This window comes from Pristiophorus japonicus, chromosome 10 (assembly GCF_044704955.1).
Source record: "Pristiophorus japonicus isolate sPriJap1 chromosome 10, sPriJap1.hap1, whole genome shotgun sequence".
NCBI lineage: Eukaryota > Metazoa > Chordata > Chondrichthyes > Pristiophoridae > Pristiophorus > Pristiophorus japonicus.
This window is the reverse complement of record NC_091986.1, coordinates 152,727,376-152,740,613: the sequence shown is the minus strand read 5'-3', so window position 1 is coordinate 152,740,613 and position 13,238 is coordinate 152,727,376. Positions and strand designations below refer to the sequence as shown.

Genomic DNA, 13,238 nt, shown 5'->3' with positions numbered 1-13,238 from the left:
GCAGCAAAGCTAACTGGATCCTGAATCACTTGCATGTCCCCAATTCCTGCTCAGTTGATTTATTTTAATGGGTGAATTCACACTGCTGTTTATACCTACTCTTTTTATCTCTTCTTGTACTGAACTGGTGGTCTGGAGTATACTCTAAGCCCCGATTTAACTCCCTGGCAGGAAGTGCTGGGGATCGTCAGGCACAGGTAAGATGTCCGACGGTCAGATGCCGTTGTTGAGTGCCGATTACTTGAATGAAAGGTACAATGGCAAGTATGTAAGAGGGGAATTGGGAGAGCTTCATGGACAAGGGAGGGATGTCCCCTTCCTCCCCCTGGCCCTGAAGGAAGCCAAACACCAAAAAAAAATGAAATGAATCAACTGTCTGGCCCTGGTTCCTCTTCCACCAATTTGGACTAGCAGGGAAGCCACAACAGCTTTCCCGCATGGGCCTCAGGTCACAATTGCAGTCAGGCCCCTGTGAATTAAATCAATATTTGATCTTTCAAGACCCTGCTGCCTTCTAGCAAGTGTCTCACTTGCTCAAAAGAGCAGATTAAAATTACAACCATGGGAAGACAACAGGATCAAAGAGGGGAAGTCACTGGAGCCCTCTCCCCCACATACTCTGACATATATGGCTAAATAATGCATTCACAGTAAAAAAAAATACTGTTCGTAATAACTGCGCAGGCATCAACAACCTGTTCACAGCAGTATTACCATATTGTAAACTATGACTCATGTAGGCACAAACTACATTTCAGCAATGGACAGCAGAGAACAGTGCGCCTTAGGTCTCAAAAATATTAATACTCAGTGGTGCTGTACCCAGGAAGTTAAGCTACGTGTAGTCTTCACGTGAAATGTGGCCAGAGGACGAAAAATAGTCCAAGTACATTTGCATAATTCAGTCACCATTTTATCTAAAATATCTAAAAATCTCAAAACATTTGACTTTTGATTATGACCTTGTTTTTATGGTTAAACAGACCTCGATGTTGATAAGTACTGAACTCCCAATCAGAATTTCTTCCAGAAAGTCACATGATGTTGCCGCCCATTTTAAGCTTCCTCCAGCTGGTCTATAACAATTAAACCATTCACATTATTTTCACTTAATCATATATGGGCAGATCTAAACAAAAAATTAAATAAAGTTTTTAAAAATAAATTAAAGCATAGTCCCACCCCTTCACCAGTAGTAAAAGCTGAATTCATAGTTTAAAAACTATATATGCTTTAAAAAAAACTTTGAAAAATGTACCTCCTGAATATTGTACATTTTGCACACATTTGATGTATCCATTAAACAAAAGAAAAAAAATCAATACCTTTTAATATTCACCCAAAATGTCAAAACTACCATAATCACATGATCTGAAAGTCACCTGATGTATGATAAAGAACATTCAAGTGCCAAAGGTCCAAATTGAAATTCTTCCTTTAATTGTCTTATCATGCAGATGTTCACTGTTTCTTTATTTCCAAAATCATAGCAGAACACCTGCAAAAATAAAATCTCAAAGTGTACATTCCTTTGTACCAAACCAAAAGTGTATGGAAGTCTTTAAAACTGTAAAACAAAATCCCATGAATATAAACTACACATGGCCTCCTTATAGTAGTATAGCAACTTACTTTCCAGTAGCCCAACAGCAAACCAGAGATAAGATTACTCACTTTTCTATGTAAAAATTATTTGCAATGAAGGTCTATTCCACTCACCATGCACAGGTCACCTATTCAACTAGAGGAACACGCACCCCGGGGCCGAATTTCAGGGCCGCCACAAACCTAGCGCACATCCTGACTTTTCTGAGCCATCACCGCCGCAATATTTGCAGAGGGCCCCCGATCGAAATTCAGGCAAAAAAAATGGTATGCTGCGGTAAGGAGCAGCTGGAAACGCCAGTTTGCAGTGGTGTGGGTGCCTTAATTGAAGCAGTGTCACCGCGGAGAAATTCAGCATTGTGCTAATGTGTAGTTAACGATCCAGCTGCTCTCTGGCCTTCTTAAAGGCCAGGGTCTGCAGCTGGACTCTGAGGAGGGAAGGAGTTGGGTTGCAGGATGGCTGGTGCTCGTGGACCAAGGAGGGCAAGCAGATTTACTGATGCAGAGCCTGCAAGGTGCCACCAGACCAGTCCAGGAAATGGAACATCTGCTGGAAGATCCCAATGCAGTGCTCGATGATGTACCTGGTGCCAGAATGAGCTTCATTGTAGGCGTGCTCGGCCGCTGTCCTGGGATTTGATAGTGGAGTCAGAAGCCAAGTGGACAGGGGATATCCCTTGTTGCCAAGTAGCCATCCACAATCCTAATTTGGCCCGGTGAAGAGGGCGGGCACACTGGTCTGGTGCAGAATGAAAGAATCATGACTGCTACCTGGATATCTGGCATCAACTGCCAGGATCCTACGCTGGTGGTCACATTCACATTTGAGGGAGTGGAATCCCTTCCTATTAATAAAAAGAGTTCGGGATGGTGTCGATGGCACCCCTGCACCCTGGGGAACCCTACAATCTGGACAAATTCGACCTGCTGCTCAACCTGTTTCTCCCTGGTCATTGGGAAGGAGATATAGTCCACTTCTCCTATACAGAGCATCGGTGACCTGGCGAATGGAGCAATGAGCAAAGAATTGGGAGATGTTTGCAATGTCTGCAGTGACAGACTGGGAAGACCCTGTAGCATAAAAGTTCAAAGCTATGGTGGCCTGATCTCAACGGTCAGAGCTGCACTGAGCCTTGCGTGAGGCTGGAGATCTTGACGCATGACATTGCACAGCTCCCTCAGTACGTTCTTTCTAAATCTGAGCCTTCGCAAATCATCACTGAGCTCCAGGAAGGAGAACTGATGTCAGTTGATTCTTTGATGGTAAGGCCTCCTTCCCCCAGGTCTGTGCTGGCCACCTCCCATGGCAACTGGATGATCGTCTCCATCGTCTCCTTCTCCTCCTCCTCCTCCTCCTCCTCCCCAGTATGTGGTGCGGGGGTCAGCGTACCCGACACCACTCCTCACGCCATCTCTCTCCTGGCCACCCTCTACGTGGAGGTCTATGGTCTGCAGGCCCTTCCCTCTGTTGGGCAGCCATGGCCCGCTGCCCCTGTACCCATTGATGAAGGCGCTGCCTTCTCCCTGCGTCTCAAGGTGGACAAGCCCTGCCAACACTGAGCCCATTTTGTGTGAAGGTTGGACCTTCACAAGCAGGTCTTTGTGGAGCAGAGAATGAAGCCTGCAGGCCTCCATTAATCACTGAAATTTTAAAAGTCTTCAGAACTCTCCAAAACTTATGAACAGTACTCTGCAGGTTAACGAAATGCACAGAAAAAGTTACGACCAAAAATACCCGATCGCGGTAATACTCCGTTCTCCTCCTCCAGCGGTGTCGAGTAGTATGGCAAAGTGTTCCGACCCAAAAAGCTGCCGGAGGCACTGGGAAAAAAGCTGCGTTTTTTTTAAATGGTGAATTTGGGTGGCGTGGCCGCGTAGCAGCGGCGCGCACCCTGACGACGTCAGTACAGCCGCAAGCCAGTGGCTTGCAGTGGAAGTGCACACCGCCCAAAAAACACCTGCGCTGAATATGTATCACGGGGGCCAGTCGACCGGGACGTGGCAGCCGCTTGATTTTGCTGAATGCCCGTTGAAAACCCATGGTAACGGCCCTTCCTGGGACCCTGAATTTTGGCCCTCTAATCCTTTAAGGTTTTTAATGCAATCTTCTCTTTCCAACACAAGAGTGCCCCCAGTTGGCTAACTTCAGAAATGTTGGTATGAGGTCAAATTACTAACATGGAATGCAATGCTTTCATAAATGGTGTATCTCAATATTATAAAGAATCTTCAATTTAAACCAAACATAGAAAATAAGTTTAAAATTGCATACTGATAATGATTAGGCACATAACAAGCACCATACAAAGCAAGGAAGGAAGGTGTATGGTTTGTCTAAAAGGGAAGATATCTAGCTTTCTTCATTATAGTTCACACCCATGGGAGAAACAAAACAGAAAAGGCCCATGTGTGAAGTCTTCAGGGCTGATACAAGTACAATCTTGACAAACTGTAATTATTCCATGACAAGATCAAAGTAGAAATGTGCAGGGAAACTCTGCCATTAGTCTCCAGAGTTGGTTTGCAGACTTGTCAAAGCATTAAGCAATGAATTAATCTTAAACTGGTCAACATGAGGAGATGCTTCATCTTGAGTGGTATTCACTATACTGTGTACTTCCTGTACACAGGAAGATCTGAAACTTGAAAGATGCTATCCCCTCCTTGTGGAATCTCTTTTCAGCTTTAATGATCCTGGGTATCCAAGAAACCATTGATTTCTAGAACTGGCATTGCCAATATTTTTCAGCTAATTTCCAGAAAGACTTGTCGGATTTTGTCCTACAAGTTTGTGCTTTAGTGGCGCGCACAGGCATTTTATGCAAATGTCGACAGAACAGAAAAGATCCTTGCAGTTTTACACACCTTACAAAAGGTAGAAACTGGCTTTCAATGTAAGAACCTGCAAATGGTTTTATAAAACAATTTTCCATAAGTTTACTTAGTATATGTTTAGTGTAAGGCCGATGCTTTCGTACGCTTCGGTGAAGATGTTGATGATGACTTGGAGTTTAGCCTCTGAATGTGCGCAGACGCAAGCGTCGTCCACATACTGTAGTTCAACGAGAGGATGGGATGGTCTTGGATCTGGCCTGGAGGCGACGAAGGTTGAACAGATTCCCACTGGTTCTATAGTTTAGTTCCACTCCAGCGGGGGAGCAGGTAAGACAAAGGTCCTTCACCAACCTGACCCCGCCATGCAGCACTGCCCCCCCAATCATCAAGATCCACGGTGTGGCCCTGGACAACGTGGACCACTTTCCATACCTCGGGAGCCTATTATCAGCAAGGGCAGACATCGACGACGAGGTTCAACACCGCCTCCAGTGTGCCAGCGCAGCCTTTGGTCGCCTGAGGAAGAGTGTTCTCGAATCTGGCACCAAGCTTATGGTCTACAGGGCTATACCCGCCCTCCTATATGGCTCAGAGATGTGGACCATATATAGTAGACACCTCAAATCGCTGGAGAAATACCATCAACGATGTCTCCGCAAGATCCGGCAAATCCCCTGGGAGGACAGACGCACCGACGTCAGTGATCTCGATCAGGCCAACATCCCCAGCACTCACCACACTCGACCAGCTCCATTGGGTGGGCCACATTGTCCGCATGCCGGACACAAGACTCCCAAAGCAAACGCTCTATTCGGAACTCCTACACGGCAAGCGAGCCCAGGTGGACAGAGGCAACGTTTCAAGGACACCCTCAAAGCCTCCTTGATAAAGTGCAACATCCCCACCGACAATTGGGAGTCCCTGGCCAAAGACTGCCCTAGGTGGAGGAAGATCATCCGGGAGGGTGCTGAACACCTCAACTCTCGTCGTCGAGAGCATGCAGAAAACAAGCACAGGCAGCGGGAGGAGCGTGCGGCAAACCAGACTCCCCACCCACCCTTTCTTCCAACGACTGTCTGTCCCACCTGCGACAGAGACTGTAATTCCCGAATTGGACTGTTCAGTCACCTGAGAACCCACTTTTGGGGCCCAAGTTTCCACATGATTTGCGCCTGATTTTTTAGGAGCAACTGGTGGAGAACGGACTATCTTAGAAAGCGCAATTCTCCACATTTTTTTTTCTGCAGTTCTAGTCAGGTGGAACAGTTCTACTTTGGAACAGAATTTTTTCTTCAAAAGGGGGCGTGTCCGGCCACTGACGCCTGATTTCAAAGTTTCCACAGTGAAAACGTACTCCAAACTAAGTTAGAATGGAGCAAGTGAAGATTTTTGTAGAACTGAAAAAACCTTGTCGACACATTAAAAAATCAGGCGCAGGTTACAAATTAGGCGTCCAGAACAAGGTGGGGGGGAGGGGAAGTCATTAAATTCTACAATAAATCCTTATTTATACTTCTACAAATAAATCCAACCTGAATAAACATTTATAAGCAAAGAAAAGATTAAATAAACCATCTTCCTACCTGTGTGAAGGCACGGAGAATGCTGCAGTCAGCCTGAGGCGCCCGTTCTTCCCGCTGGGTGGGGGGGGGGAAGAGATAGGAGGCACCCGTTCTTTCCCGTGGGGGGTGGGTGGGGGGAGGAGGCGACGCCCGTTCTTCCCGCGGAGGGGTGGGGGAGGCGCCCGTTCTTTCCGCCGGGGGGGGGGGGAGAGGAGGAGGCGCCCGTTCTTCCCGCCTGGGGGGGGGGGGGGGGGGGGGAAAGAGACAGTGAGAAGGCTGCAAGTGCTGATGGCAATGTGATTTTATTAAATAAATGTTCAAAAATTAAACAGCTACAAAGAACTACAAAAATGGCTGAATGCCAATGTTTTTTTTAATCACACTGTGCGTGCGCGAACGCTCCAACACGCATGCGCAGCGTTGCCGGCAGGAAAAAACCTAATTTAAATAGTACTCCGCCCCCCTGGGCGCCGAGCCAGGCAGACAAGGAGCTGCAGAACGCTCCAGAATCGCAAGGTTTTTTTTAGGCGCCGTTTTAGGCGCGAAAAACGGGCGCCCAGCTCGGAGGGGCGCCCGTTTTTTATCGTGTGGAAACTTGGGCCCTTGGAGTGGAAGCAAGTCTTCTCCCGATTTCGAGGGACTGCCTATGATGAAGATGACTTAGTATATGGCAAATGCATATGATGGTAAGACAGAATTGAAAACAGATGCACTATATGATTGTCTTAGAAACACAGTAAGATTACATAAAAGTCTATTAAAGCACCCTGATTTTCCTAGCTGCAAAAGTTTTAACTTACCCATGATGCACAAAAGAACTGTTCACTAAATACCTTTAAAAATAAGCTAGCCAGAGTACGATAATGTTTATTACTTGTGACCTTGACCCGTATGCAGGTTACAAACCTAAATCCAGCATAGAAACCTATATCCAACATACTCATTTATCGAAGTTGTTCAAGGTACCACACAATGCACCCAATGCCCTATGTCTGATTGAAGCCTATAAAATATTACTAGTTTCACAGACAGCATCCATTACAACCAATTACCTCCACAGATTTATTCGAAATCACTTTGGTGATTTTCCCTCTTCGCCACTCTCTGTGCTCAAAAACCAGTAATGCACAGTCCATATTTTCCTCCCATTCAACAACAACTTCTTCCAATGATGAATACACATTTTTCATTTCCTCCTGCAAACTGAAGCAAATATTACTGTTCTATTAAATTTACATATTCTGTTTCATATGCTTCTGTAAAATGTCATGCCTCTTTTGCCATCCTACTACTGGTTCTTTTTAGCCAGAATAGTTGAAATATCCAAGATTCACTCTCCACAGTTAAAATTCCAATCAGATTGTTCAGTTTTAAGAGAGGTTACTGCGTAATCTATTCATTTTACATTTTGTCTGCACCGTATTTCCAGGAGGCATATACGGAGTCAACAGCACAGAATTAGAAAAAAAAGATATTGGGCCCGAAATCGCGCTCCCCACGGGCGTGTACATGCCTGTGGGGGCCCCGCAAGTTCCAGGTTTAGGTATGCGAAGCGCAGGTGCCTAAACCCGGAACTGGCAATCTGTCAAGAAATCTCTTGACAGATCCACTGCATCCGAAACTAAAGGGTCTCCATGGGCGGAGAGCAAATGTCCTTCAAATTCTTACGACTGAAAAAAGCAGGCGTTATTAACGCAAGACTTTTAAAGTACAGAAAAATACATTTTTTTTAAATAAGTTAAACATTTAAAATCCTGTTAAATAGGGCAAGTTTATTTTTAGATCCATATAAATTTATTTTTCAAAAAAAATTAAATTTTTGTTTTAAGTAATTAAATTCCATTTTTATTAATTTGAAATATGTGATTTTTAAATTTTAGTTATTTTCAGTATGTGTGTTTTTGGCGGTATTCCCAATCATACGCGGTGGTTCCGTACATATGGAACTCTCAAGTGTGAATGGGGATCCCAGTACTCCGATAGGTTGGGCTGGCCCACGTGATCCCATTGATGCGTATGAAACCCTTATACTCCTGGGATAAGTGTGCCTCTATGGAGGCCTTTGCGTATGGGCCCAGGACCGCAAGCCTCCGAAACCACCAGGTACTTTCGTAGAAATGTTTGCGGTCAGAGGCATTCGCCCGCGAGAAACCTCCGATCGCAATTTCTCGGCCAATGAATATATTAAAAGAAGGAAAGATGATGGGTAAATAAATAGATTTGCTACATGCTTTCAATAAGTAACTTACCACATTATCCCGTTCTATGGAGACCAATCATAGATCAGGTCTCTGCACTAAGGGTCACTACAAAACCATAGGTTAAGATACAGCCTTATTGCTTACACAGGAAACAGTGTTGGGACCAACCTGATACAATGGAGGTGCATGAGACACGAACTGTTACTAAAAGTAGGCTGCTGTGCACTAATTTCCCAGCTTGGTGACTCTTGCATTAGGATCCTAACCTATATGAACTGCTGCCTAAGTATAAAGAGACCACCAGGGGTGAGCTAAAATCCAACATGTCTGGTCTCCCATGGGAAGGTGCACATACATATGCACGCCAGATCTGGGGGCAGGGGGGGGGGACAGCAAAAAAATTAAGAAAAAGCATACAAAATTGCAAAAAAATGGCACTGTCATGTATGTAACCATCATGCAACGGTAATCTTCATGTAACTGTAACCTTCATGCAACTCCTGTACACTGTACTTATACCCTAGAAATGCACACCCTGACCACAGGGGATGAACTTGTGGAAGACACTCCTCACCTGGGAATAAAGGTTAAGGTCACAGAGTGACTGTGTCTGCAATACATGCCTCGTGTGAATTTGTAGTAAGGTGCAGGGACACCACATTTGGCGCCGAGAAATGGGAATCACCGAACCACGAGGATGGCCACCGGTAGTACAGAGGAACGTTACTGTGTGGGTGAGGACTGGGATGACTTCGTGGAAAGACTCCAGCAGAGCTTTGTCACGAAGGACTGGCTGGGAGCGACAGCGGCCGACAAGCGGAGGGCGCATCTACTGACCACAGACGTATGCGCTGATGAAAGACCTGCTCGAACCCCAAAAGCCAGCGGACAAGTCCTTTGAACAGCTCAGCCAGCTGATCAGTGAGCATCTCAAGCCGGCGAGTAATGTGCACAAGGCCCGGCACCGGTTCTACACACACCGCGTCGGGAGGGACAAACATCTCGGACTTCGTTGTGGACCTGCGGCGCTTGGCCAGTCTCTAAGTTCACAGACACCTGCAGGAGGGAGATGTGAAGGGATTTCTTCATTGAGGGCATTAATCATGCCGGGATTTTCAGGAAGCTCAAAGACCAAGGACTTGACTTTAGAAGAGGCGGCGTTGATAGCTCAGACCTTCATGGCAGGGGAAGAGACCACCAAGCTAATTTACACGCGCAGCCCTGGTCCCAACGTGGCGATGGACCAGGGAGTTAACATGGTGAACGCGGCTCGGGACCCCGCAGGCAGGCCAGGGCATTTCGAAACCGTCTAGGCAGCAACAGACTCTAGGGTGGGCCCGCAACAGGGACAATGGAAAGGGGATTGGCAATTCACGCCATCACGAGGAACAATGCGTCCCGCGATGGGAACATTAACACCCACCATCAGAGTGCTTAGAAACAACCAAATGGGCAGAGGGGAATGCCTGGCAACAGTCCCTTTGTTAACAATCTCAGCTCATGCTGGAGGTGCGGGGGTAGACATACTGTGAAAAGCTGTAGGTTTCAGCAATATACCTGTTGGATTTGTAACGTCAGTGGACACTTGGCCAGGATGTGCAAAAAGGCTGTAGCGAGGTAAATCTGCGAGACAGAGGAACCAGACGAGGGGTCTGCAATGCAGGATGATGCCTGGGGAAAAGCCATGGATGAAGTTCAGCGGGTTCATGTGGCTGACGTCCACAGCTCATATACTAAAAGGCCACTCATGATGATGAAAGTTTTATTGAATGGCATCCCGGTACATGGAGCTGGATACGGGAGCTAGCCAGTCACTTATGAGCGCCCAACAATTTGAGACACTATGGCCACACAGAACTAGCAGGCCCAAACTGGAACGCATTGACACGCAGCTACAGACGTACACCAAAGAGATCATCCCAGCGCTGGGCAGTGCAAACTTGGTGGTAACGCATAATGGATCACAGAACCGGCTGCCACTCTGGATCGTCCCGGGAAATGGCCCCGCGCTTTTGGGGAGGGTTGGCTAGCTGAGATGAATTGGAAATGGGGGGGGGGGGGGGATGTGCACGCCATTTCATCTGTGGAGCGAAGTTCATGCTCACAGGTCCTACAAAAATTCGGGTCACTGTTTCAACCCGGCGTCAGAACGTTCAAGGGCACTAAAGTAGTGATACGCATCACTCCGGACGCCAGACCAGTGCACCACAAAGCCAGAGCGGTGCCGTATGTGATGCGTGAGAAAATTGAAAGTGAATTGGACAGGCTGCTCAGAGAGGGCATAATTTCGCCCGTTGAATTCAGCGACTGGGCAAGTCCTATCGTTCCTGTCCTTAAAGCAGATGGCTCAGTCAGGATTTGTGGCGACTACAAAACCACCATCAACAGAGTGTCGCTGCAAGACCAATATCTGCTCCCGAGAGCGGAGGACCTTTTTGCCACGCTGGCAGGTGGCAAGCTGTTCACGAAGCTAGACCTCACTTCGGCCTACATGATTCAGGAACTGCCTGAAAAATCCAAGCTTCTGACCACCATCATGACGCACAAGGGATTATTTATCTACAACAGGTGCCCGTTTGGCATTCGTTCGACAGCAGCCATCTTTCAGAGAAACATGGAAAGTTTGCTCAAATCCATTCCTGGAACAATCGTATTCCAAGACGACATTCTTATAATAGGTCGAGACACCGAGGAACACCTCCACAACCTGGAGGAGGTGCTACGCCGACTGGACCGGGTAGTCTTGCGGCTGAAAAAGGCCAAGTGTGTGTTTTTGGCCCCAGAGGTCAAGTTTTTGGGCAGGAGAGTTGCCGCAGACGGGATCCGGCCCACTGAATCAAAAATGGAGGCGATCTGCCGGGCGCCCAGGCCCAGCAACACGTCGGAGTTGCGATCATTCCTGGGACTTTTGAACTATTTCGGGAACTTTCTGCTGAACTTAAGCACATTGTTGGAGCCGTTACACATGCTCCTGCATAAAGATTGTGAATGGCTTTGGGGGGACTGTCAAGAACGGGCTTTCAATAAGGCGAGGAACCTGTTGTGTTCCAACAAACTGTTGACTTTGTATGACCCCTATAAAAAAAACTGGTTTTAATGCGCGATGCATCATCCTATGGGGTTGGGTGTGTGTTGCAGCAGGGTAATGATGACGGCCGACTCCAACCGGTGGCTTATGCCTCCAGGTCACTCTCCCAGGCTGAGCGTGGATACGGCATGGTCGAAAAGGAAGCACTCGCTTGTGTTTACGGTGTGAAAAAGATGCACTAGTACCTTTTCGGTAGATGGTTCGAGTTAGAGACGAACCACAAGCCGTTAACATCCCTGTTGTCCGACAGCAAGGCTGTCAATGCCAATGCGTCAGCTCGCATACAGCGATGGGCCCTCACGCTGGTTGTGTATGACTACAATATACGGCATTGGTCAGGCACCGAAAATTGCGCTGACGCGCTCAGCAGGCTCCCATTGGCCATCACCAAGGGGGCAGCGGAGCAGAGCGCTGAGATGGTCATGGCCGTTGAGGCTTTTGACACCGCAGGCTCCCCCATCACAGCCCGTCAGATCAAACTCTGGACCAACAGAGACCCCCTCCTATCCATGATAAAGAAATGTGTCCTGACTGGGGATTGGGCGCCTGCACACAGGGCATGTCCCAAGGTCAGAATGTTTCACAGACGGATGGATGAACTCTCCATCCAAGCCGACTGCCTGCTTTGGGGCAGCCGGGTAGTCATGCCCCAGAAAGGAAGGGAAGTGTTCATCAGGGAACTCCACAGCGAGCACACTGGCATCGTGTTAATGAAGACCATTGCCCGGTCACATGTATGGTGGCCGGGGATTGACTCAGACCTGGAACACTGGGTTCGCAGGTGCACGACGTGTGCCCAGCTGGGCAATGCCCCCAGGGAGGCCCTACTCAGCCCGTGGCCCTGGCCCACCAGGCCATGGTCACGTATTCACGTAGATTATGCGGGCTCGTACATGGGGAAAATGTTCCTGATCGTTGTCGATGCCTACTCGAAATGGATCGAGTGCATCATATTGAACTTGTGCACGACATCCATCACCGTGGAGTCTGCGTACAGTTTTCGCGACCCACGGCTTGCCGGACATCCTGGTCAGCGACAATGGCCCGTGTTTCACTAGCCATGAATTCCAGGAGTTTATGTCGGGCAATGGTATCAAACACATCCGGACAGTGCCATTCAAGCTAGCTTCCAATGGCCAGGCGGAACGGGCGGTCCAAGTCATACAACAGGGCATGCTACGCATTCAAGGACCCTCCCTTCAGTAACGCCTATCGTGCCTCCTGCTGGCCTACAGGTCCCGCCCGCACTCGCTCACGGGAGTCCCGCCAGCGGAACGCCTCATGAAACGCACGCTTAAAACGCAGCTGTCCCTCATCCACCCAGCCCTGGCAGACATTGTTGAGGGCAAGCGCCAGTCCCAAACCGAGTTCCATGATCGAAACTCAAGGGGGAGGTGTATAGAAATGGATGACCCGGTATTTGTTCTTAACCATGCTTTGGGACCCAAGTTGCTTGAGGGCACTGTAATTGGCAAAGAAGGGAATAGGGTCATAGTGGTCAGACTAAACAATGGGCAGAAATGCCGCAAACACTTGGACCAAGTAAAGAAAAGGTTCAGCATAGACACGGAGGAATCTGAAGAGCATGAGATGTCACCCACACCACTGCCAGTGGACGAGCACCAAGGACAGTCCACAGCATGCAGAGTCCCTGCGGCCAGCCCGGAATCACCTCGGATGACGGACGTATGCCGAGGCTCAGCCACCAGAGCCACAACTGCGGCCCTCCACGAGAGCGCGTCGACCACCTGAAAGACTTAACCTTTGACACAAAAAGACGTAAAGGGGGAGGTGATGTCATGTATGTAACCATCATGCAACAGTAATCTTCATGTAACTGTAACCTTCATGCAACTCCTGTACACTGTACTTATACCCTGCACACCCTGACCACAGCGGGTGAACTTGTGGGAGACACTCCTCATCTGGGTTTCCAGGTATAAAAGG

The 13,238-nt window shown here is 48.0% G+C and overlaps 1 protein-coding gene across 2 annotated transcripts in view; it reads right to left on the bottom strand.

Annotated features, from left to right (window-relative positions):
• Window positions 1-13,238, bottom strand: part of rnf17 (ring finger protein 17) — a 265,192-nt gene that overhangs the window by 55,458 nt on the left and 196,496 nt on the right. For both annotated transcript variants that reach the window (XM_070892177.1, XM_070892179.1), the window contains exons 26-28: window positions 7,055-7,205; window positions 1,383-1,498; window positions 986-1,076 (exon numbers count right to left, since the gene is read on the bottom strand). In XM_070892177.1, coding sequence (XP_070748278.1) covers window positions 986-1,076; window positions 1,383-1,498; window positions 7,055-7,205 — 358 coding nt within the window. The remainder of the gene's footprint in view (window positions 1-985; window positions 1,077-1,382; window positions 1,499-7,054; window positions 7,206-13,238) is intronic.